This window comes from Pipra filicauda, unplaced genomic scaffold (assembly GCF_003945595.2).
Source record: "Pipra filicauda isolate LSUMZ 115617 unplaced genomic scaffold, ASM394559v2 scaffold132_size2486313_pilon, whole genome shotgun sequence".
Classification (NCBI taxonomy): domain Eukaryota; kingdom Metazoa; phylum Chordata; class Aves; order Passeriformes; family Pipridae; genus Pipra; species Pipra filicauda.
The window spans coordinates 2,084,694-2,111,592 of NW_024103796.1; the positions used below are offsets into that span (position 1 = coordinate 2,084,694).

Here is a 26,899-nt window from a genome sequence, read left to right on the forward strand (position 1 = left end):
TCCTTCTTGTGAAATATCAAATACATTGGGTTTTGTTTGGTGTTGATGTTGAATCTACCACGTGTAAATCCTATCAGTTTTTTATATGCTGTTGCCATACTTAATCAGCAGAATAAGTTGTTATTCTTGCTTCAATCCCACATTATAATGTCTTTAGATTTATAGTGTTGTCAAATATTAACTCTGAAAAATGCAAACTGACTTCACTGGCTGTTGAAGCTAGTTTGTGCTAATGTAGCCTGATGACATGAAAATGTTTTGAGCTTAGCATGCAACTACAGTGCAAGGTTAAGTACTCCTATTACAGCACTAAAGGCAGCGAAGTACCCTTTCTTATGCTGAATAAAGTGTGTGACAATTCAAATACTCCTGTTTGGGCTATAATAAGAGATAAGAGTAACTTTCACTGGGCTGTTTAAAATCCTGATCTCCTTCCATCTATGCATCTGCTTATTTCTTATTTCTTGAAGCCTTATTGCAGTCAGTGTAATCAGACATCCCTTAATATTTTGCTGCATGTTGTACATATCACACATTTTTTAGTCTAGATCTGTTTTGTATGCATATTTAGCCATCCCTGAAGCAAATAAATATTCCTAAACTGCAGACTAAAATCTTTATACTTTTGTAGTTAATTAAGGCATGAAATGTGCAATGAGATAGTTGCTTCTTTCCAAAGTTTGGCTAAAACTGTACAATTCTGTTAACGCGACTGCAAGATTGCTGACTGTACAGCTTGTGGGTGTCACAAGGTACCTCAATACTAGTGCAGCAGTATTTTCTTAACATCAGATGAGATTTCAAAGTGGTGTTGTGCCTGCACTATTGCCCCATTGGCTTTTCTTGCTACTGAAACAAAATTGGGTCAGACCAAAAACTGCTTTGTCACTCTTGGTTGTTATGCATGTATAACAAGAAAAAGTATCTTTTGGTTGTCAATAATCCCACCATTTGTTGCATTAGTTACAATTTGGGTGTTATCCTTAGCAAAGAAGTTCAAAGTCTGTTTCAAACTGAGCTCTGCACTTAGTGATGGGTTTTTATTCTCCTCAGATTCTTGCATTACAGCATGCAACTCGAATCTTTCTGTGGGTCTTCCTTTTCCTGCACAGCTGACTTGAGGTGGTGTCTCTCTTGGAGCTTCTCTTCAGGAGCACCATAGTTGGTCTCTGCAGAATGTTCGCTCTTTGTTTTATCATTATGTTCCCACTTGGTTCTCCAGCATTATGTAGTCACTCCAATTTCTTGGCTAGATTTTCTAAATTTGTATTGCTTCAAGATTCAAATGAAGAATAAACATTAGATCTGTGCAGCTTCATATGTCTTCTACCTCCTCAAGCCTGGTTGAGATAAATCCTGATTTTTGAGAATTGTGGAATGAAACAAAAGGAGTGGGGAGATCTGAATTCAAACTGCTCAAACTGCTCAAGAAGAGGTGAAAATTTGTTTAAGTCCGATCTGTGGCCACGTCAGCACTTCAGGTCACACACAGACTCGTAATCAAGTCTAGATACGTCTTTTCTTCACTGTGCAATGTGCCCAAGGAGGAAATATTTGAGTCTGTCCTACCTTTGTAGCTTAGGTCCCAGTGCAACTCTGTCTGCTAAATACTCCATGCTTGCAATGAGTCTACCAGTGAGATTATGCTTTTCTTGGTGTAATGTGGCTGCGTTAGCTAGACAGGTTTGCCTCAGCCTCACCTGCTGCTGTTGCAAACTTGCTTTTTAATTTATAGAGGTATTTCTGCAACCTCACCACACCACCGTTACCTCTCTCTGTAAAACATCTGAACACCCTTATGGGAAACCTCATGATGGATGTACCTAGTAATGCTCCTTTCACAAATTGTTACACAGCTTATTTGTCTGTCACGTGAAGGGGGTAACAAGAGTGTCAAAGCACATAGCTAGCATGGTGCTAGCTTTTAAGGCATGTTTTAGATTTGTTTATTATTTTGTCCTTAATAACTGTTCCTTCTTGCTTTCTCTGTAGTATTATATGTTTACAAAAGCTATCTTTCTGAAAGGAAAACAGACTTTGCTTTTGATTGTAGAGAACTTTCAGCATAAGAATTTGAACTTCTGATTCCAGATCTGCTTTTTTTTTTTTGGTCTTTATTAGTTTCTTAAAAACAAATATACATTTCACAGGGCTTCATCTGTCCACTATGTATGAAAGTGTGTGTAACTCCCACTGATCTGTCTGAACATTACAAGAGTGAGCACACTGAGACAGAAGGAAGACAGGAGCTTCGTGACCTCCCAGATATTAGTGTGGGTCTTGTTTATTTTGTTTCAATACCTTTGGTAATGGGCTGCTTTAAATGAATCTACATCTTTTCTTGTGGCTTGGGTGTTAGCTTTTTAAATTGTTTCTTTTGATTTCTTGCTTAAACATAATTTGATCTCTTATGCATGATTCCAAAGTATACATTCAGCAGAAGAATTAATCTTTGTCTAGCTTTCTGGTTTGCAGTTTTCTGTCACATGAGACATTTGCAGTATTGGAAGACTTGCAGTCACTGATATATGCTTTTTTTTTAACAGCTTTTGCTTGATTTCCTTGTAAATAAGATTGTTTCCTTGTTTGATTTATTTCACATAAGACTCAGTATCATGATAAACATGGTGTTGGATCTTGCACATCCTTTGTGAAAAGAAATGTTTTGAGCTCTTACTAGTTAACTTTTTAAAGCAGATTTCTACTGCAAGATAGGTACATTGGGTAAAAGAACAGAGGACAGAAATGTGAAATCTCAGAAGCTTCTCTTCTTGAACATGTTTATATTGCAGCAACATTATAAAAATAATTATAAAACTAAATTTTTAATACATAATCTTATTGGAATTTTTATGCCCCCAAGAAAATGCAAAGGTTGTTTCAGTTAATAGACATAAATTGTAGTGCATTTCTAAATTCTTCCAGTTGTGGAGTGTAAAACCACACAATTAAAACAAAGTGTGTGGTTTTACACTGCACAACTGGAAGAATTTAAATTCTTTAAGTTAACAGCCTCCAGCTGCACAAAGCTCTCTGCTATTTTTCTGCTGTGAACCTTCAGTGAGTAGATTTGACTTCTGGGGGCAGGCAGCTGGGTTTGTGTGGAGATGAAGTTTTGCATTCTTTCTGCCAATGTTACTTTTTTGAGTTTTGAAATCGAAGTGTTTATTCTAGATTGTGTGTGTGACATGATTTTATTGTGTTTGTTGTTGTATACATTTGCTAAGTAGTGCTTTTCCCCTTCCCTATACTTGATGTATATTTGCATTATAGTTTTGAAAAGAAAACTTCAAATTGTGAGATGTTATTCTGGTAGACGATGAAAGCCATCAATACATCGATTATTCTAGTGTTAACTTGAGATGGCATTTTAAGGGTGAAAGGTCACCTGTTAAAGTGGGGAGGATCTGTGCTAAAACTGGCCTGTGTTGCTCTCCTGAAGTGGTGTTGGACCTCCTCAGAGCCAGGACAACTGGAGTATGGCTTTTGATTGGCTCCTCACTGCATCTTGTTGAAGCAGAGACCATCTGTAGTGTTCTGTTGTGGTCAAGTCAGCTTTTTACTTTCTTTATCATCTGGTCACAATGTAAGGTGCTGTACTTGAATAAGCTGTGGCATTCTGATGCAATGGTGTCAGTAGATTGTGGAGCCATCAGAGATGGTTTGCTTACCTGAAGAAGTTACTGTTTTATTTAAGTTGGTTGGACTTTGCATAATTTTATGGAGATGACTGCAGGGTTCTTGCCCACCTTAAGTTTTTCTTTTTCCACCATTAGTCAGTACTTTTCACTTATCAACAACTGATTACATTTTTTTAACTTGATAAAACTTGTGTATGGAGCGTAGCACATGAAATACAAATTCATTGTTTCTGGCTGTTACTGTTTCCTGTTGTTAAAGTTCTGTTTCTTTGTACAGTGGTTCAGTAAATATCTGTAAGGGGTGAGAAACAAAGACAACAAATATATATGTTTTTTTTTTTTCCTAGTTTGATCTTTTGTTATATCAGCATGCCTAGAAGAATTGAAAAAGTGGAGAATTCTGTTAGTTGCTATCATCAATGCTAGTATGAAAACTTTCAAATACTTGACTACCGAGAAGCCGATTGTTTGCTGATGGAAAATAATAGTTTGCATTTGTAGCGAACACATTGAAACAGCAACACAGCCAGGTTGTCACCCTTCATTCAATATTTGTTGTTCCTGGGACAGCATTATAACAATGATATGATGTTGTCAGTGTCATCTTGTGTAGCAGACATGAAACGTTGCTGGGTTTGGCTTACTTAAACTGCTGTTTAGCTTTATTGCTTGTGAATACTACTGGGAAAAGTTCAAAGGTATTTTATTGGAAACAGCGCTGAAGAAGCTTGCGAGTTCAGTTTTTTTGCCAGTGCATTCTCCTTAAGGCAAGGAGATAGGATATGTTGCAAGGCCAGTGTTTGTTACACTTTGAGGGACCTGAAGAATTGTTACTTGGTTAACAAAAGCATTGCTGCTTTGCTTTAATTTTTGCCTATAGTTTCTTTGCTAACACTGATACACCCTCCCTGCTGATGAAAATTTTAGTAAGTCAGATCATTTGCTTCTCTCTTCTTCTTGTTCTTCCTCTTTGTCCTCCATGCAGTGAGATTTTCTAGTGGTTTGAGCCACCACAAAAATCCAAAATCTAGAGTTGGTCTTGTTTTTCACACCTGCAGTGTCCTGTTGTAGGAACGGTTTCTTGCCACTCGCCAGTCTGATTTATAGTCATCTTCTTAAACAGCTCTCTGTGCAACCCTCATTTTTCAAACTAGGGATTGAAACATATGATAACTGCTGAAAATGTCAGTGTATTACCTTCCCTTGCCCCTCAGGCATTGATGAACCCTTACTTTAGAAGACAAAGGCTTATTCAGCTGCAGGAACAACCATCAAAATGTTGGCAAGTGTCTGTCCATGTGTAGCCAACTCAACCAAACAAATGCTTTATAGAAGTCACACACATCACCAAGTCCCCCAATGTTGTTCCCCAGCTTTCAAGTATACAGTGGTGTCAATAACAAAAGCTGTGTAGCGGCTTCTGTTTTGTTTTCTTTTTCCCAAAGGAATGATACATTTCTAAACCATGCCCAGCACTTCCTGACAGTCTCCGTTAGACGTTCAGGACATCTAAACAGTGAGTCAGTTATAGAGGCATAGTTTGAGACTTCCTGTCCTGTTTTTATCTGAGGCGTCCAAAACAACCACTGTATAGTACCCCTGCAGTGTTTAGAATATAGAGGCTGTTAATATCTGTTTTCTTATCTACCATTGAGCTAAATCTAGGGCAATTTTTAAGCAGTTCTTTTGGGTAGTCTTCATAACTTTCCAGAAGTTTAGTAAGTATGTATTTCTTGGCTAATACAAGCAAGATGTTTTCTGAATAGGCTTTTCACAACAGAATTGCCAATAGTGTAAATTGGTATACTGGTTATGCAAAAATGTGGGGTTTTTATGTCTGTCTTTAAAAAAACCTCATTCTTTATGGTGTTTTTTCCCTACTTGTGTCTTATTGTAGATGCAGTTGATTGAATCATCTGTTTTTATGCATGCCCTTGGAATGTTGCAGACTGTATTTGCACAGAACATCATGTCAATGCTTTACTGCTGATGTTTTATTCTCTTTCAGTTGCTTCTCAAATTAGATTGTGCTGGCTGTTTTCACCTCAGCACTACTTCTCTTCTTTGCACAGGAACAAAAATCATTGATTGAGCTACATTAGTATGTTAACTTTCTGCAACATCTGAATAATATTAAGAGAATGAAGAATTAGAGATACTGATTTGATATGACTTTGCTGCATGATGTGACTTTTCTTTAAGAAATAGAGAATCCACTGGATTAGAATTTCTAATTCATGACAAAATTGTAGTCTTGTAGGTGACAGAATTTTAGATTTACTCATGAATAGCAATAGAACCAGAAGAGAACTGAACTAGAAATTATATGGATTCCGTTCTTCTCAGGAGGAATCCAGCTGTTTTTCCAGGAAGACATCAGTTCTGCAGTCTGGTATAAAATAAACTAGCAATATACCATTGTTCTCTTTGTCCAGAAATGTGAATACTTACTTGTAAAATTGAAATGGACTGCAGGACATTTTTACCTACTTTGCTAGTGATTAAATAAAGATGTTATCTGAGGAAACCACTGTCATCTTACTGTTTACGTAAACACAGAAGAAAGGGCTTTTTCTGGTGAAAGACAGTGAAAAAATGTCAATTGTCCTTTTAACAATATGTAAGGGGAATGACCTGGGGAGTGACCTAATTTATTTATTCTTTAACTTAAAATATCTCATAATTTTCTTTTAATCAATATGTAAGCATTCTGAAACAAATTGTGAAATGTGGTCTTGCCCTTGCTGTCTAGGCAGACAGTTTAATCTGCCTCTGAGAACTTCCTGAAGATTCAGTTAATTGCTTTGATATATATTTGGGAAATAAAATCTAGAAACTACTTGATGCATCTTTCAGCTCTGCAATATCAGTATGTTTTTGCCTTCTGGCCCTAAGTATATAGAGTTTCTAACCTTCTCTCATGTAAAATCTTTCAGTCTTTAAATCACTGTGTAACTGAAGAATATCTGAGTTTTAGCTCAGACTTACTATTTAAATGTTGCTGAATATGCGTATCTGGTATTGGGGAAGATTGTGGAGGTTCACCTGCAATGGAAAAAAACATGAATGGTGAGCTTACTTTCAGATTTTTAAACATGCTGGACTTTATTCACAACATACAGCTTATTGTGCCAATACACTTGCATGAGAGTTGCTAATGTAAGTCTGGAATCTGAGAGATGGGCAAACACAGGTCACGGCTGGAAGGTGTTATAGCTCTGGGCTTGAATCACTGCTATTGGCTTTTTGTTCATGCAGCTCACTGGAAACAGGCTGTAACCTTGAGTGCTGACCTGGTATTTCTGGAAGGTCAATGATGAAACTTAGATACTCAAATCTATTTAAATTTAAAGCCTGGTCATGTGAATGCCAAGTGTGCTAAAGTGCATACTGGTTTGGGCTAAGATGTTCCTATAGCATGTATATGGTAGAATAATCATGAATGTTTTCCATATGGTAAAAGTATCAATTATACTGAAATTCTGTGGTGTGGGGTTTGTTTTTTTGGGGGCATGGGTTGGGGTTTTTTTCGTTGTTCACCACAGTACTTAAATATTTTCCAAGAAGAACGTTTGCAAAATAAAATTGACTTCTCAGTGGAAAACAGTGGAGTTCCACGGTTCTTTAAGCTTGACTTATGACATAATTGCTAGATTAAAAATTCAAGATGTTACAGAAGCTCTGTTTGCATTAGTAAATCAAGCTCTGTGTGCACTGTTTTTGCTATAAGGCTCTCTACCACACACAGCTGTAGATCAGCAGCAATCATAGAAGCCTAGATGGGACCACTTGTTCAATCTATGCAGTATTAAAATAGGATTGACTACGCTGTCATCAGATATTGCAAGAAAATATGGAGGAAACTGAGTTGCTGTGGCTGTGACTTTAAAAGTTAGGTAAGGGTACCTTATTTCTTGGATTCCAATGACATGAGCTCATCTGAATTCCATCCTGTAAAAACTGTTTTGCCCATGGGACTGTCCTTCAAGAGGTGTCATCTTTCTGCCAGATAACTCCAGTTTTAATTTGTGAAAAAGGAACTTTGAGTAGAGTAAACTGTGCTTTCATTCATTAATTACTTAAGACAAGATTTCATATTAGCTTTACAAAGACCATTTTATTAAAGCTCTGGGGAAAAAAGGAGCAGTTGGCAGATGAAGACAGATTTAATGCATCTGTATGTAGGTATCTCAGGCTCCAGTTACCGATGATGGAGCCCTGGTAGCTGTTATACTGACCCTACCTACGGTATACATATTTGTTAAGTCAGATCACTAGTTTCTTGCTCCATTAACTCTGTTGAATAGCTCTGCATTGGTAGTGATTGGGGAGTCGACATCTACATGTAAATAGTTATTTTTTTTTAAATCTCAATTAGGAACCTTCAACCTGTTGAAAAAATCATTAAAAGTAAGATAATAATCTGAAAAGGCTGAAACTTTACACAGCCGATCCTACCACCAGTAGTCCTACAGAGTAATATAAGGAAAAGACAAAAAACCAGAATCCATTCAATCCTATCCATTACTTTTCTGTTACATAAACTATTTCTGAATCAGTTTTAAAATAGTGTGAGGATTAGGAGATCTCTAGGGTAGTCTGCAGTCGTTCTGGTTATGTACTTGTCCGCCTGTGGGTCTATGCTGCTGCTGCTGGGCAATATGTTTCAATGTGGTAGGCCAATGTTCTCCCAACATAGTCCTGAAAGGTATGTTGGTACAATTAAAAAACCCACCACCACCACCACCAAATCCCAAAAAACCCAACCCACCAAAAAAACCCAAACCCAAACCTGCTAGTTTTTGTAGCAAGTTTTTCTTCCGATGTTGCTTTTAGCATCCTGGCAGACTTCCCGAAGAATGCTGTCTTAATGATTCATACGAATGCTAACGTTACCGGAAAGAAGTCATTTACCTCGTATGCCTTTAAGGAAATAGACCACTGAGAAGCTTAACTTTATCAAGCCTGAAAGTAAGTCTTAACTAGTAGAGGGGAAAAGTAGCTTTTTTCTTCTTTGGGCTTATTTGTAAGTCTTATCTTGAGAAAGGCAGGTAAAAAAGCTTCTGGTGCTTCCATGGAGTCTGAGGTCTTTGGTGAAATTTTGCCTTATAACTCAAGCTGAGGCAAGATAATTTCCTACAAAACCTCTATATAGCAATTTTTATTCTACTCCACGTGTGTTTTGGAGTCTTTGCACTGAGGAAAACCTGTCCCACTATGAACAGTGTGGTGCTGTGGTTACGCTTGATACTGGGCATGGCTCATAGGCATCCACCTGAAAGAGAAACATTTCCTTGGGATTACAGAATTGCAATTTGAAGTTTAGCATCTCACTCATTCTCGTTGGAATGCCTTGACCTCTGGGCCAGGGGCTATTAGAGCATTAAGTTGTGTGCTGACTCCTAGTTGCTTGTTTGTGCATGTATATGGGGTTTTGGGTTGAACGCCTTTTCTTTTTACTAGTCTTGCTTGGTATTGCTTCAGAAATTCTGTGGTGATCTCAAGAACTCTTTCCTGATAAAAACTAGTGCATGTGGTTTTATTTTTTTTCTGTTAACTGACAGGCATCTGTAAAAATCTTTGAATTCAATAAATTGTCATTTCCTCATAAAAAGATGATCTCTCTCTAAAAATAAAACCCAAGTAATCATCATTTAACTTCTTTTAGGCTCTTTTCTCCCTGTATAAAGTGAAAGATAAAGCCCAGCTAGAAAAATCAGTTAGGGAGTTATGAGTTACAGTGCAGCATTGAAGGGGCTGTAAGTGATATCTTTGCCTTTATTAAATGAAGAATATGAAGTGCCTTTCACTTCTCTGTGGCTGTGCTTTATGCCAAGTAATTCCTAAGTGCATGTTAAAAGGAAACCTACCAAAATACAAGATACATTGCTCTCATACTTGCTTCTTCTGTAAAGGAGTCTGTAAGGGATCCACGTGCAGTCTTATTGGAAAGGATGCCTCAGCTCCTTCCCCCCAGGCTGTGATGACCAGTATTATATCTCATGGTTGTAGGTACAAAATCTCCTCCTTATCCAGGACAGGCATGGTCCCAAAGTAGGAATATATTGCACTTGATATAAATTGCTGCAAACTGACAGAAATGTTCACAAAATTTAAGCATCTCAGACTGTCAGGTTTCTTCCCCTCTTCCTTCTCACACACTTGTCTTTAGAATAGTAAAATATGCTTTTGCACATGTTTGCAAAGTTCATCTCAAGATGATACTGAAAGATACTTTTATGGCTGTATTTAATTTTTTTTTAAGAGAGAAAATAAGTCACCCACCAATCCAATTTTCCAAACAAGATTGTCACCTGGGACTGATAGTTGCAGGCCCAAGAAATCTTTACACTTCTGCCTGTTACTGCCTGGTGCCTAGGAAGATCCTGATGATTCTGATTTTCTTACTCTAAAGAGAATTGAATTATTGCTGCTAACATCAGAGTTGACATTGATTATTATCGGCCTATGAGATGCAGCTGAGTTCTGGGTTCGTGCAGTTTAGGGCTCTGATGAGTGAACAGTGGTGCCTTGAGCTGTAGGAACTTGTGTTCCTGCCCACTCCACCTCTGTACAGAAAGGATGACGTTTTCTGTGGCGAGGATGCCCTGTTGCAGAAGGGTGACACCTTACTCTGTTAAAGCTTGTATGTTAGACCTCTATAAAAAGCAGCGTTAGATTAAGGCTGCGTGTGAGAGCTGTAACCCAGTGCTGACTGCAACAGCTGAGGCCAGCCGTGATCATGGCTGTGCTGGTGGAGAGGCAGGGACTGGTGGCTGATGCACTCTTTATCCCTGCCTGCGTGAGAGGAAGGCAGTTTCTAGCATCAAGAGGAGGAGGTTTTGTTCATTCTTCCCTACTCTGCTGATGAGAGCAATGCCTGCCTCCCGAGAGCTCCCATCCACCCTGCAAGCTCCCAACTACACACGTTCCCAGAGTTCTGCTTTGCCTCTGGCCCCTTGTCCTTGTGGACCTTGCCTTCAGATCTGCCTGCCTGCCTGAAAAATCTTGGCTTTGCCTAATAAGTGAGATGAACGATTGCTGTCCCCATGGGCTAATTGCACATGTAATCTATTCTTTCCTCTTCTCCAGGCCTCCTCTTTCCACAGAATAAACCCCAACCACAATAAAACCACAAAAAAAAAATCCAAGCAGAGAAACAGATTTTGCGGTTTAAATGAAAAGCAATGAAGGGCAAAAGGAAAGAGAGGCCAGAGTGATTTTCTGCATTCATTCTTTCTGGATACACTTACTGATGCTATGAGGAATATTTGCTTTTCTCTGTGAGCAGCAGACCTTCGCGTCACTGGGAAACTAAACACAATTCTGAGAACTGCTTGGTAGCATTTCATCCCAAAAGGATGCTCTTGCACTGTCATTTTATGAGACTGATTGCTTTCTGACTGACATACTAGGAAAAAAACCCATGTCCTTATTTTGTGACCCCTCCTATCATTCCTTGCCATTGCCGTATGCCAGGAAACTGCTCTGGTTCTTTCACTCAGAGTGACTGTCACTGGCATCGTATGCTAATTCTATCAGATAAACATTACCAGGTGCCTAGTAGCTAAACAAGTTTTCTGTAGCCATTTTGGCATGTGTATCTATGTCTGAGTTAACTTGGTTTAATCTGCAGTGAAATTGTGCTGATCAACTCTGCAAAATGGTTGTTAAGGCTAAATGCCTGTCATCTGCTTAGGAAGGCGTATTTGTTTTGTTTGGTCTATCAGTCTTCAATATGATATGTGGTGAACTTGATAAGCAACTGTATTTAGTAATTAATTTCCGAAACACTAAATAAATAATAGAAGTTATAAAGGCCCTGTTCAGAGCTCCAGTCATGTTTGACTGGCTGAACATGATAGTTTTCCCAGGTTAAATCCATGTAAGTTTGGTTGTTGAATTCTTGGTGACTAGTGAAACAAAACACTATGAATGTCAAGTTAAAGAATGAGTTCTGTTGTGGTTGTCAACATACACATTCAGTATGTTCACTTTGTGCTAATATTTAAAGTTTTGTGTCTTGTCTATTAACATCCAAATGCTAAGTTAAGAGCAGAAAAGGAGTGTCAGAACTCTTCGTGTGTCCTTCATAAATCATATGGGAGCCTAGATTAAGTGAAGTGTGATAATCCCACTCTTGTTTTGGATAATGGAGAACCTTAGTTTAGCGTTGGAGTGTGCTACCATTTGTAGTGGCATAATGGACTTAAGGATAACACATAAATGTAGAAATGTGTATCTGAAGTGAATTAAAGAAACAGAGGGGCTTAAAAAACATTGAAGAAACAGCAACCTCACTTACACGAGGTTCTCTTTGCACAGCTTGGAATTACAGGAAGCCTTTAATGTGAGACTCAATTTTTCACTCTCACTCTGAAAGGTCTTAGTGTTGCTACCATGTTGTGTATGGGCTGAAGTGTAAATGGGAATTTGGGTCGGAGTTGGCCTGATAACCAAATGAACAAGGAACCAGGACAAAGTCCAGCAGTCAACACCAGATGTAATAAGTTGTAAAAATGAGGTGGATGGTACTTCTGATAAGTGGCAGCTTGGATGCTCCAAAAATGTTTAGAAATACATAAAGAGGTACATAACACTTACTCTTTTCATTTGTCTGTGGGCTAATGGGTAGAACAAGGGCATCGATCTGCTAAATTTCCACTCTGGTAAGCCTGCAGGATATATACTGGAAAGAAAATGGATGATTTCTGGTTCTTAAGGTTGTTGATTTTCTTGAGGTGGTATTTATCTGAATTGGATTTACTAATTAATTCCATGCAAGGTAAAATGTGGTTCTGTCTTCTGGCCCATATTAAAATCAGTAGTTTCAATATGGTGGCAATATGTGTATGAATAACAGTGCTTTAGAGTGGGTTTTTATATCTCCCTTTTAAAGACCAAACTTCAAATGCTACCTTCTCTTTGGAAGAAGACCGTGATTTTATGAAAAGTTGTATGGAAAACTGTTTTGTTGGGGGAGAAGAAATTGCAGAGTAGTCCTTCTGAAATGACTTCTAAAGAAAGTTTTATTGCTAGTATGTAATGCTGTTGGGGAAAAAAACCTCACTGAATAATGAGATATGACTTTTGTAGCCATTTTCTAACTTTTTAATTGCCAAAACTGTTATCAGAGCATGAAAGAATTAGTATGAATCTTAAAAATTGCATTTACTACTTTTTAGATGCACAAACAAAATTTACAGTTTTGTGTAAAAGTAAGATGGAAAAAAAAATTGCATCTCACATCTTTTTTTTTTTTGTTTGTTTTTCTTTTCCTTTTTATAATAGGGCTTTATTTGTCCTCTTTGTATGAAGTCTCATGGATCAGCTGAGGAGCTGTTCAAACACTATGAAGCAGTTCATAATTCTGGCATTGATTCAACTCATGGAGGGGAAAGTCATCTGTCACCGGAAAGGTGAAACAGTACTCATTTGTGCATGTGCTTTTGTATCAGTGTTGAGCTGCTTCTAATTACACTGAAGGCTGTATTTATTTGAACACTTACTTATGTAGTCAACTATTTAAATGTTCATGCCCTATTTTTCCAACTAGAATTAAAAAGCAGCTCGAAACTTACATTGTCTGATATGGATCTGAAAATAAATGAAAATCAGACAGACATGTTCATGATATTAATTAGGTCACCTGTTTCTGATGCAGCTGACAATGCAATATTACAGACCAGAATGATTTTTACAAGTGTGGCAGAAAAACTAAAGGTTCCTTCTAACTTCTGACATAGAGCTGAAATATCATCATTTGAGGGTGAGGGAGGACAACCCTAAAGATAGAGAAGAAACTCGATTTTGTCCCTGGGTAGGTAGGGTACTTACTGGGTAATTACAACATCAGTATTTGCCTAAATAGTTTCCCTTATTACCTAGTTATTTGCAAATCTGAGAAGTTTCTGTCTGTGCCTCTAATCTGCCTTCTGTGTTTCAGAAACTCCATGCTGTTCTTTAGAAATCTCCTCTAATTTATTTTATTTAATTGTTTGGTCAAAACTGTATTGTTAAATATATCCCTAGGAAGCATATCAGGTGGTTTTATTTTTGAGAGCAGTGGTATGTAGCAGGAACTGATAACGTGAAACCTTCTCTGGAAATGTTTTACTAAGTAGTCTACCTGTGTTGGTTTGGGAAGGTTTCTCTTGGGGGTAAAATTTACATAAGTTTCCTTTTGCTTCCTGCTAGTTCTTTTTCCGTTCACTGCTTGTTTTGCACTGTTGTAAATAACAGTCCATGGTGCTGTTTTGTGACACTCCCCCAGACTCTTTCTCAGTTTTTACATAGGAGGTCAGAGTGGGCAGGACGGAGGTACACATCACACAACCCTGTGGCTTCTGCTGATGCTGGAAGTAGACAGTTCAAGTATTTCGTCACTAGCAGAAATGTGACCCAAAATGATAATTACATTGTAAGAAATACCTATATTTATGTAACTAACTCAAGAGAGGGTGTTTCTTTGGTGATAATAGAGTGTGGAAGGTGACGTATTTCAGTTGTTTATCCAGATGCAGATCCATATCTCCCCAGTATTGTGCAGAGCTGGCAAGCCAGTAGGAGCCAGCGTGAGCAGAAGTCTTGTCTTCATGCGTGGATGGCTCCTTCCTTGTGGGTAGCTGCCTTCTCTGTCAGCTGTTGCAACAAAAGAAATCAGAATTAGGCCTTTATATAGGATTAAGTGGTGGGGTACTAGTGGAGTCATACTGGGTTTCTGATGTGCACATTTATTCAAGAATGAATATTTCTTCTTTGCCCAGTTTCAACCTTTTTGGGGTAATACAACTTAGACCTGAAGTGATAGTTTAGTAGGATAATAGCATTCACATGGGGGAATTATTGGTCATAACTATATTGTTTATATAGTTTATGAAATATGAACTTTTTGTTTTTATGCTTGCAAGTTTCCAATGTCAACCAGATGTTGGCTGGTGAAATTTATATTTTTTTTTCCTGGCTCTTGACAGTTTAAGGACAAGTGGTTTTGTTTACTCTCACATAATTGGAAAAGTGGACAAGGTCAGGGAGTTTTAATAGAGTGAAGGGAATCTGGTGAGAGCCATTGTGTAACACATGAGCTATATTTTCCTATTAGTGTGGCATTCTTTATTGCTTCTCAGTTGTATGCTTTCTTGAGAAAACTCTCATTCAACATAAACATGTTTTTCCAAGACTTGGAAGTCCATATTAAATATTGCAACCTGCAGCAGGGAGCCACTCCATTAGCTCTCAATGAGTGAAGCTTACGTGTAATTAGTAGGACCAAGACTGGGAGTGAAATTCCCTATTTAGTCAATAGGGAAAGTAAGTTAGTATGAATTACATAGTGTCCTTTTCCTCCCACTCCCCAATAAACTACCATGATTAAGTGCCGAAAGTAAATCATGTAACTCCCCCCAGTGCAATTCAGCAAGGCCATCAGTACTCAATCCTAGGACAGAGGCACTAGTGAGGAGCAGAGTGGAGCATAAGGAAAAGGTAGTAAGGATTTGCTGGATGGAAGGCTCAGATGTGCTGAGAGGAGGAAAGGATTGTAACACCCCTAGCAGAAAAAAAGTTTGGTGAGGATTTGGATGACAGGAAGAAAAGCAAAGTTACAGTATCTATAGTGATCCCTGACACTAATTATCACCCATTTATTTTCCAGTGGTCAGTTAAACTGAATTTAGGTTTCATCTTAAAACTGTCAAGCAAAATCTTGTGGGGGATATCAAGGCAACTTCTGTAAGGGTCCTCATATTACAAACTCTTTCTTTCCCTTCTCCTCCCCTCCTACTTCCCCTCTACTACAAACTAGTTTTATACGACTCAAACCCTTTAATCTACTACAAAGACCAGAACATCTTAAATGCTTTCGTATTGCAGTTCTGGTATATATTCAACCTGATTTCAATATAGTTAACTGTTTCACCTGCCTGAGACGCTATTTATAATCTTAGATGTGAATATTATTTGATTCACTTACTCGTACCAGTGAGAAAGCTGCTCCCTCTTCTCCACCCACAACCAGTGTATGGGTTTTGGATTACAGCTACACCTGCCTCAGTAAAGTTGTATTTGTAAACCTCTAGTGAATGTATCACACTGGCAGAATAATGTGTACATAACAAAATTTTCTTCTGGAAAAAATAAATCTCCCGATATCCTGTGTTTGTTTTGTTGTTAAAATTGGTCTGCCTTGGAGTTCTTGCTCTACTGGTTCAAGTGCATGCATTTCACTTGCTATTTGATGATCCTGACTTGCTGTTAATAGGCTAATGTGGATTGAATCTATTTGTTACCAGTTTAGCTAAGAAATAGCTTGCTTTTGGTGTTTTTTTCCTCCTAAGTATGAGATAACTTAAAAGAACATCTGTGGAGGAGGGGTAATGCAACACAGCAGCAATAAAATTGTGTGATATAAAACTGAGAGAATTTGTTGGCACTGGCACCAACATATTCTGTGTGTTGCCACTGTGCAAAAAATAAGAAAGAGTATTTTTCCATTATATTAATGGCACTTGTATTCTGGATTTGGAGTGGCTGTATCTCAGTAATACAACATTATCCTCGTATGTATCGTTTTGCAATTCTGTAAGGAGACTTGTGATTTTGAAGGGTGCTGTGTGAATCAATTAGTAACAGTTGTAGCCGTGGATCTTGGCTGGAGGCTTGAGTATGAAATTTGAGAATTTAAATTTCTTGGGCTTTAAATATTCAGACCATTAAATAAATGTGTCTGCCAGGCATACCAAATTGCCATGTGGATGAAAAATTACATAACTGCATATTTTAGAAGGGGTAAGATAGCGCGTTGTCACTTACCAATATTTCTTTACATGATATGAGAAGTAAAGGAGAATAAATCTGTCCTTTTTGTAAAGAGGCATGCAAAACAGTTAAATGTTCCAATGCACAGCTTTGTTACTCTGAACTCATGTGGCTGAACTGATGCACTGATTTAGATTTACATTCTCTTTTCGTGAGACCTTTTTTGTATCTTTATCCAGTTAATATGTTTAGCATTTTTCAAGTGATATGCAAAGTGATATTAATCTGGTTTGTTCCAACTTTCAAAAAAATCTAAAAATACCTATTCATAATTGTGTAAGTTATATTTAGGTGGTACATGGCTATCAGTCCAGTTACTTAACACACATTATAACCTGTATGTAATTGACAAAATATAACCACTTTGTATTCATTTTCTTCACTCTGTGGATATATTTATTCAGAGATGAAGTATCACTGCTCCGACAAGAAGTCCAAGACTTGCAAGCTTCGCTGAAGGTTGGAAATGTATTTTACTTGCACTTGGTTCTTTGTTTCAAATTGCAAAGTGTTCCACTGTCCTAAGCAACCGAATTTATAGTTCTCTCTTCCCATCTTCTTTTTTTGTTTTTTGTTGTTATATTTCCCCCCCAGGAGGAGAGGTGGTATTCAGAAGAGCTGAAGAAAGAACTAGAGAAATTGCAGGGGCAGCGGCAGCAAGTAATTGCTTTAAAATACTTGAAGCAGGTTTATCATCAGCATTGACATTGAAGATTAATACCATTTTTGTAAGGCACGTGGCCTGATTTAGTTAGTTCTGTAATTTAAATATTGACATGTTCTTGGTAAAACAAAGCTAGTTATCTCTCCACAATGTAACTGTATTTATAAATGTGAAGAACAAAGTCAGAATAGGTAATGATTCCTCCATGCTACTCACTACAAATTCAGTTCAGACTTCTCCTTCTGTTAGGCTTATTGAGAACTTAGATTATTAAATAAAATAAATTGAATGTGGTGTTTTGTCATTTATGAGAAAGGGCAGTGAAGTCTTTCTTGTAAGAACTTTTGGAAAACAGCAGTGGGATTTTATAGGTATCCAGATGAGCTCAATAAACAAGGCAAGACAAATTGTGGTCTGTTGTGCCCTAAAGGAAGCTCTCGCTTCTTTTATTACTATGAGCTATTTAGATACTGGATAGTTACAAACCTCAGAAATTGCTTTCTGACTGAATGCCTTCTCAGAATGTACTTAAAGATATCTGTAACCTCTGTTTTTAGGGCAGATTTCTATAATGAGGAAAGGGAGGGGGAGGGGATTGTTACTGGAATTTTACAAGTGGAAACCTTAATAGTGTAGTGATATATGAAATGAAAAGTCTTTTCCAGTCTTCTAGATATAACTGTTTAAAATCAGGTATTTTTATACTGTGCAGTATTTGAACACAGAAGTGCTTTCCCTGTCTTTTCCAAAAACTGGATGAACTTTGGAAGTAGTAGTTTTTATTCTTACTGTCTAATGGTGCATTTATTCTGTTTTCTTAAGGATTCTAAGTCTGATGGATTGACAACAGCTACATCTACAGGTGGCTAACATTTTATTATATTAACTTCTGCACTGTTTTGGAATTTCTTTTGGTGTAGCTTAGGTATAATAGCACTTTTGGTACATTAAAGAGCTAGAAAGCTGTAATGGTACAATTACCAGCAAAAAAAAAGTTCATTGTAAGAGCTATCAAGAGCTATCAATCTTAAGCAGTAGTCTGGGGAAATGTTCCAGAGGCTCAGGGTTCGAAATTTCTAAAAGCAAGGCAAGAGTTCTCCTGACTCTGACAGCAGTACTCATGAGTCATTTTGAACAGCTTTTTAATCACTATATATTCAAGCAATCAGATATTTAAACCATAGCATTTGTCAGGAGTGGTTTTGTTTAGTGTTTTTCTTACTCATTGCTATCAAAGAAAACAATTAAATTTGTTTTTATTTTGCAGACCACTAATTTTTGCTCTACTTTTTTCTCCACGGGGCACTCATAGAATAACGTTTTCCCTATGTGTACATAAACTATTTGACTGATATTGATTAAAACTTTTAATCACAATTCAGGGCTTGGAATTCAGCAGCATGTTGCAGTGATCTGAAGGGCTGTTTGTGACCAGTGAAAACCAATATGTACTTAATCCTGCAGAGCACTCAACTAGTGACAGGTTCCAGCATCATGCTTGTAGATATTTAACTTCAGTAAAGTTGTTCACTTTGCTAAATTGATTGGACGTTAAGGGATTTTGGATTACGTATTTACCTGTTGTGGTTAGTCATGGGCATGAGGAACTGTATTGTCCTAGCTCTTCTAGAAAATAATACTGTTCTTTTTATGGAAATAGAATCATTAGAACGGCAACTAGAAGAGATCCAAGTAGAAAATTTTAACATTAAGCAAATGAAAGACTTATTTGAGCAAAAGGCGGCACAACTGGCCACTGAAATTGTGGGTAAGTACATTAATATGAGATCTGATTCTGTTCTTTACTTGTGCAACTTGTGCAAGGGATTTATTCAACTTCCTTCTTACTAGATCTTAAATCAAAGTATGATGAAGAAATCAGCCTTCGGGAAGGTGCAGAACAGAAATTGACAAACCTGAGACAAGAACTTCAGAAAGAGAGAAGTACAGTGGAAGACTTAAAGACAGAGCTGGTATTCACATCATATTAATGTTTTTTTATTTTCAAGCCAAGGGAGGGGTATACTTAAATGCTTGTAAACACAGTTTTAAAGCAGTCAAACTCTGTTGTACTAGGATATGACTGCTTGTGGTCTGAAAAAGGTCGAAACACCATTGTTTCTGATCTCTTTCACTGATCTACATTTTCAGTGTTTTTCTAGTGAGAAACTATATGTTTTTTCTGTCGTATTTTAGAATTTACCCTTCATTATATTATAGTCTGCTTGTCCAATCATAGAATCATAGAATCAAATGGGTTGGAAAAGACCTCTGAGATCATCAAGTCCAACCCTTGATCCAACACCACTGTGGTTACTGTACCATGACACTAAGTACCACACCCAGTCTCATCTTAAAAACCTCCAGGGATGGTGAATCCACCACCTCCCTGGGCAGCCCATTCCAGTGTCTGATTACTCTCTCTGTACAATATTTCTTCCTAATATCCAACCTAAACCTCCCCTGCCACAACTTAAGACCGTGATGCTCTACTGTTTAGCATTTTTGCAGGGTATTACACATATAGGTGTGCTGTGCAGACCTGTACTTGGAGCACACTATTGCTGACTTCCAAATCTTTAGATCACCCTTTTTCCATGAGGTTATGCTTTGGCTGTCCTTAGACAGCTGCATTTGTAAGAAGTGCTCAGAGAGGTGTTTTGTGACATGGTGGCTGAAAGACTGGCAGCTGTCATCATCATGCCTATGTTAATCTTGTCCCTCTTGTACTTGGCTGATAGTACCGATGTGTGCATATTGTAGGATTTTGGCTCCTGTTGACTTTTATATACAGCCATGGCTCCAGGGAGCAATCCCAGTGACTCAGCAAGTTGGGCCACTTCTAAACAAGTAGTGAAAGGAAGTTCCTAGTTTCACCACTAAGCTACTGCTTAGACTCTGGAGGACAGTAGGACTTGTTTATCCCCTTCTTTCCTGTAGCTGAGTGCCCTGAAGGGCTTCTTGGCCATTCCCAGGTACTGGACCTATCCATTCCTCTCTGTTCAGTTGTTTCTTGTCTTCCCTTTTCCTTCTGCATTCTTATCCTTTTCCTGTACCTTTTCTCTTCTAGAGATGCCAGCACTCCTTTTCTCTGCTTTCTTCGGTGCTCATAGTTGCCTTCTGTCTCCTTTCCCTCCATAGCGCTTCATGTTGAGGGATGTTACGGTGCTTTAGATGCGATTACCAACAGATTTTACCTGTGGGTTTGGTATGAGGCATATCTGATGGTATCTTCAAGACATTTCCTTCAGCTGCCCTTTTGTTTTCTGTTCTTGTGATTTTCTGAAACAGTTCTGAAAGATGAGGCAGTATCCTGTATCTAACCATCTACATACATAAAAATTACAGAAATTTAATCTTTGGGACATTTTTCTATTTGTCAGATTTGGTTGAAATCAACCAAAAAGTTCAAAGTTTAGCAGGCGAAAATGGAAAACCAGCTCTTAAGTCCTGTTTCCTTTGGGAGTGATAAGTACTTCTCTGTGGTTTTGTTCTGGGTGGGTTTTCTTATCTCTTTTTTTTCTTTTTTTTTTCCTCAGCCTAGCTGTAATACTGTGTATGTCATCTTGTCTGTGAATTGATGATTTGATAGATTTTTAGAAATTACATTGACACTGGAAGCATGTCTGCCAACATTATGTTGCTCACTGCTATTCAACTTTTCAGCTACAAAGGCCTGGTGTGGAAGATGTGGCAGTTCTGAAAAAGGAGCTGGTACAAGTTCAGACGCTGATGGATAGAATGACTCTGGAACGTGAAAGAGAATCTGAAAAACTGAAAGATGAGTGCAAGCACTTGCAGGCAGAGCAGGCTAACTCTGAGGTAATAATCATACCTAAAGATGTGTGTTCTAGCTTTGTCATGATTATCATATGAAAATGGAATACATTGCTTAATCATTACGAAAAACTCTTTTTCTTAATTGAATCTTCTCATTTATCAAATAGACAGTAAATTGCATAATTCTGTCAATATTTAATCTCCAAAAGCCCTCATGCTTTCTATTGCAAAACCTTTTTTTGGCATAAAATGTTATTACGAGATCCCAACAGCAGTGGAAAAAACCCAGTGGAACTGTGTTCTTTCTACAGGGAGAGAGAAATAGAGAGCAATACCTGTGTGATTCAAAGGCTTGTTTCTCTTACTGAGCTACATGTGGATAAAAGCAGTTGTTACTGAAAATGGTGGGTTTGGTTAATGTTTGAGTTGATGTGCCTGCAAATGGATGTGAGGCTGTTAAAATACATTAAAAAAGATTAACACAAGATGGATGATAATTTCAATATGCGTATAGGACGTATGTAATTCTTGAACTTACACAAGATTTAAACATCTCAATGGATATTGTAAACTGATTTTCATTCTTTTTTCCTTGTTTTTCCTTTCAGAGGGGAGGCCTTTTTACACCTATTAATTAATGGAGGAATATTTTTGTGTGTAAGGGAAAAATTTGTTGTGTGCGCTTATACCTCCACCTGCCTCTCTGACAGACGTAATGTCAAGAAATCCTAATAAACATACAGTATCACAAAAAAGGCTTTTATCTAACCTATAATTTATTCTATTTAGGAGTTGCTAAATCCATACCTCTCTTGCTAGGTGTTGTTGCACCTCACTGGTGGGTTGGTTGATACAGTTTTACTGGTGGATGACTTGACAGTGTTAAAATCTTCACAGAAGACTGTCAGCTGTGTTTGAGACTTTTTAATTTTGCCCCCTAGCTCTTCTGTTGTCCCCTACCAATGCAGCAATGCCAGCAAAACTTGTCAGTGCAGAGCTGTGGTCCCTTTTAAAATGGGGTCCTTGCAAAATTCTCCAGCTTACATGCGGGAATGCCTAGGGTTTCTCTAGGACTCCTAGTATTCTCTGTCCTGTTGAGATTTGTGGATATGAAGAATTTCTGACGTACTTTATTCTGGGGTTTCATGTGCCCTAGATTTCAGAACTGAAGTTTTAACTTTCTATTTCTTCATTTGCACTGTAGAGCTTTAGAGAAATATTGCTGGGTATTATTCCACACTCTTTCTGTCTCTCCCCCCAACAGGTATGTTTAGCTACAGGAATTATACAGTTTGCACAGTATGTACAATACAGTATGTACAATATGTACAGTATTGTACTAAACATGAATCTACCATTGTTTTCAAGATAAAATTATGTATGCCAAGCGCTTCATCAGATGTGAAAAAGGAATATCAAGTTGGCATTATGAATATAATGTAGTATGTGGTCACGTAAGTTGCTGCATAACTGTAATTTGGTTTTAACTGTGAGATCCCACAACTATGCTGCAGAATTCAAGTTTCGTTTCAGAATACTGTCTTTTTAGTCTTTTTGTAGTTTTGGATATTTAGTTTTCATGTGAAGACAAAATGACAGTGACATGGGCATAACAAAAACCGTTCGTCTTAAAAACATTTTCACAGAAGCATGAATTACTCCTGTTCCCCCAAATTAGGTATATTTAAGTTTTGACATAAACAGCCATTTTAAAATGTAGCTATCAAGTGCAGCCTTTAACACGAAAAAAGACAAAAAGGCTTTTTCAGTCCCCTGGAAGTGTAACAGCAGATGGGGGAGGAGGCTGTGTGATGCCCCTAGCTATTATGATGTATCATATAAGAAGTCTTAGATGTATGGAAGGCTTACAAACTACATTGCAGCAGTTATGATAGTATCATATAGCTGTGTAGTATCATCAGAATGTAGGGTGAACCAGAGAAGACCAAGTTGCTGTGTGACATAACATGGTAAGCAGTGGCAGTCTGGTTCTTCTCAGAAGTGTTATTGTCTGCTTAATTTCAGCATATGGTGAAAATAGCCTAAGACATGTTCAAAATAAATGTCGATGTGAAGTGACAGGTTAGACTTTTTAAGAAAATAAAAATGACTCAAAGTCATAGTAGTGAAAACTTTTCTACTCTTCTTAAAGTGTCCCGCAGACAGCTGGGTGAACACATCATGTGGGGGAGCAATTGGCTCACGGGTCAAGCACAGAGGGTAATAGTGAATGGGAGTGACATCAGACTGGTGACCTGTCACTAGTGAGGTTCCACAGGGCTCCATCTTGTTCCCAGAGCTCTTCATCATCTTCATAAATGACATGGATGCCAGACTGCAATGGATACTATGCAGGTTTGGAGACAATACAAAACTGGGAGGAGCTGTTGACTCCCTCAAAGGCAGGGAGGCCCTGCAGAGAGACCTCGACAAATTAGAGGACTGGGCAATCACCGTATGAAATTCAACAAGGGGAAGCGCTGGATTCTACACCCGGGATGGGGCATCCCTGGATGTACATACAGACTGGGGAATGAGATGCTGGAAAGTAGTGCCACGGAAAGGGACCTTGGGGTCCTGGTCAACAGCAAGTTGAATCTGAGTCAGCAGTGCCCTGGCAGCCGGGAGGGCCAGCTGTGTCCTGGGGGGCATCAGGCAAAGCATCGCCAGCCGGTTAAGGGAGGGGATTGTCCCGTTCTGCTCTGCACTGGGGTGGCCTCACCTTGACTATTGTGTGCAGTTTTGGGCATTGCAATGTAAGAAAGATATTAAGCTCTTAGAGAGTGTCCAAAGGAGGTCAGTGAAGATGGTGAAGGGCCTTGAGGGGAAGCTGTATGAGGAGCGGCTGAGGCCACTTGGTCTATTCAGTCTGGAGAAGAGGAGAGTGAGGGGAAACCTCATTGCAGTCTACAACTTCCTTGTGAGGGGAAGAGGAGGGGCAGGTACTGATTTCTTCTTGTTGGTTTCCAGCCCCCCCCTCCCCTAAGCAAAGACATTAGAAACACCTGAATATTTTAAAATAAAGTTGAAGAAGTGTGTCTACTAACAGCTTTTGTGACTGCTTATTTCCATCTTTCATAAACCATTTTATTTTTTCTGCTTTCTAATGCAGACACTTAAATTTAAGGTAAATTTCTTTGGAAAGCATTTTATTCTTGTCACAGATTTCTGTTGTATCAAGATAATTTCAGGACACTGTTAAACAGAAGCATTCCTGATTTTTTTATTGGTTCATTAATCATACAGACACAGCAACAAGACAATATCAGGAATGAATATTTATCCAGGATGTATTCCCGTGTTAAGAATGGAATGTGGGATGGACTTAATGAATTGTGAAAGAGAAATGAATCTTTATGCATATAAATTATGATTCTAGTTGGAAAGGCCGCAGTGATGTCCTTCATAAGCTTCTGCACGTTTTCTGAATTATATTCTCTCGGTATGAAATATCCATACTCTGTTTTTTGATAACATCCTGGAATGTTTATCTGACAAAGACAGATCCTAGGGTGTGTTTTAACTAACATCTCTGTTATGAAACAGCTTTGTAAATCACAACATTACAGAAAGTCAATTAATAACTATATGTAGTCATATAATGTGTTCATATGTTCTCGTTGGTGTTCCTTTTTCTGTAAGAAGGTTGTAAATAGTGTTTGTGTTGTCTTCTGTTCTGCTTTAGTTCGTTCTTGAATTCCGTATTTGTGGGGAAATCTGTGGTTACAAGAACAATAGGCAGAAAAACTTATTTAAAAAGGTCACTATTATATAGTGTATTTGAAATGAATGCACTAATACACAGCATGCTTTAGGGCAGCCATGCCCTAAAGTGCTTTTCTTGTTTTCTTCCATTACTATATTCAAATACTGTGCAGTCATTGATATATTCTGTTTTGTACTAGTCCTGTTTAAAGGCGTAGTTTTATTCCTCTGATTATGCTGACCTGCAGTGTTGATCTGTCCAGCAGTCACACACCATGTTTGCATCAAATGTCAGACTTGCTTCTAGTGCCTTTTCCAGTACATTACCCTTACCAGGGTGACCAAGATTTTGGCCTAGTAACTGCAATAACTTGGAGAAGTTTCACCTTGAGCTAGAACTGTGATAATGATAAATGGATAATCTGTTACAATTTTCATCAGTTTTGAGCTCAACCTGGCATTTGCTATTGGACTGGATCAGGTTTTTGTCTTCTGAAATGGGACACGATTCGAATGAATCTCAGCTGGGAAATTATGCTCAGTGCTACTTCTATAGCTGATGGTGCTCTGAGATTAGTTTACAGGTGACTTTTTTCTTAAGCTGTTTATTTGTATACAAGAAGCTTTTTATTTTGCTACCACACATCTTGCTTTTGTTGGATTATGCATGCAAAGCTTTGTTTTAAATGTGGATTTTTCTGTTTGTCTGTTCAGGCTACCATTAACCAGTTAAGAGCTGAACTTGCCAAAGGACCTCAAGAGGTGGCCGTCTATGTTCAGGAGCTGCAAAAACTTCAAAGTTCAGTGAAAGAGCTAGAACAGAAAAACCAGGTAAGAATGCTATTATTTCCTATGCTTGTCAGCTCACATTAAAATGGAAACACATCACACATTGTCTTGGGAAGCGCTGAAGACTAACTTTGCTTCGTGATGTTGTAGAAGTTGAGAATTCCTTTTCTGTTTTGCTTAACATGAGAATACCATAACGTGCAAGCAAATGCTATATTTTAATGGTCTTCATATGCTACAACTGAAGTCCTTTGGGTTGTTATGATTGCAGATTTCTAATTGCTGCAGTTTATGCTTACATATCATTAAACTGTATTGCCATCTCACACATTAAAAGATAAAAGTAGTACCCTGCGAAATACATTTGCCTAAAAATCATGATTTGAAAGATGTTTTGAGCTCTCTTCATTGGTTTTCCAGTGTCTTAACTTTTAGGCCGTACTCATGTCATGTTTTTCTGGCCATTTATCAGAGTCATAAGTGGTAGAAAATGGAAATAAACTCCAGAAACTTCTTAGCTTATAAATATTTCTTGAGAATTGTTATCAGAGCTCTTTGAGCTTGCTGCATTTTGTATCTGCATTTGTAAGTCATGTATTCTGGGGTAATAAAGGTAAGGGAGGAAAGAAGGCAAGGACAAAGATGTATGCTACTTTTTGTTGCATGGATGTGTAACATTATGTATGAACACATTACATACGTGTATTTGCCAGCAACCTTTTCGGTCTTGGAAAACAGGAAAGGACAGGGACAAACAGACTGTATTTAATGTAATCTAATATTAAAGCAATGTTTGCAAAGAATATAAGAAGATGCAATTAAAATTTGGTGAATGAAACTGCCTTTAGTAGGATGACTCCTTGTTTGGCTCACTAAATCAGGGGTGGAACTGAGCTGAGGAGAATTGTCATACTGTAATTTTCCACAGACCAGCAACAATGAATCAAGCTTTTGGCAGAATTATTGCTATACAGTATAGAGCCCTTTCCTGAGTATATTGCTATTTCATTAGCAATGTGGAGTGAAACAGATTGATGCATAAGATAATCACCCTTTAAGAGAGAGTCCTCTGCTACGTCAGGTTAATGACAAACACCACTTCAGGAATAGAAAGAGAAGTGTTAGTGAGCTACTTTTCCTCTTTTCAGACTCAGTGACTCAAAGCAGTTTACAGCTATCTCTTTATGCAGTTTTTTGAAAGATGGTATCCATAAGAATGATGTGCTAGCTAAGGAATCTTGGCCCTGGAGGAGTTGTACCTAGAATTGGAAAAGGTAATATTAGCTTCCAATAACAGAAATTGCTTCCGCTTTGAACAGTTTGACATCCTTGAAGAAGCTGTCAGGGAGGAAGGAGCCATTAATTCAGGATAGAATATATGTACAATAGATAGAATATAATATATTTGATATAGACATCCATTTATAATCCAATTGCAATGTGGGAAGATATTTCTGTGTGTTGGTGCAGAGTTTATCAAGCTCATGTACAACCTCAAGCAAGC

The 26,899-nt window shown here is 38.0% G+C and overlaps 1 protein-coding gene across 2 annotated transcripts in view; it reads left to right on the forward strand.

Moving 5' to 3' along the window:
- EEA1 (early endosome antigen 1) overlaps positions 1 to 26,899 on the forward strand; it is a 74,109-nt gene that overhangs the window by 9,405 nt on the left and 37,805 nt on the right. Inside the window, exons 3-11 of one of the 2 annotated variants that reach the window (XM_027732239.2) lie at positions 2,151 to 2,273; positions 12,933 to 13,060; positions 16,862 to 16,916; positions 17,052 to 17,117; positions 17,944 to 17,983; positions 18,782 to 18,889; positions 18,973 to 19,094; positions 20,788 to 20,943; positions 25,321 to 25,437. In XM_027732239.2, the coding sequence (XP_027588040.1) occupies positions 2,151 to 2,273; positions 12,933 to 13,060; positions 16,862 to 16,916; positions 17,052 to 17,117; positions 17,944 to 17,983; positions 18,782 to 18,889; positions 18,973 to 19,094; positions 20,788 to 20,943; positions 25,321 to 25,437 (915 nt within the window). The remainder of the gene's footprint in view (positions 1 to 2,150; positions 2,274 to 12,932; positions 13,061 to 16,861; positions 16,917 to 17,051; positions 17,118 to 17,943; positions 17,984 to 18,781; positions 18,890 to 18,972; positions 19,095 to 20,787; positions 20,944 to 25,320; positions 25,438 to 26,899) is intronic. The other variant, XM_027732240.2, reaches the window with a different exon arrangement.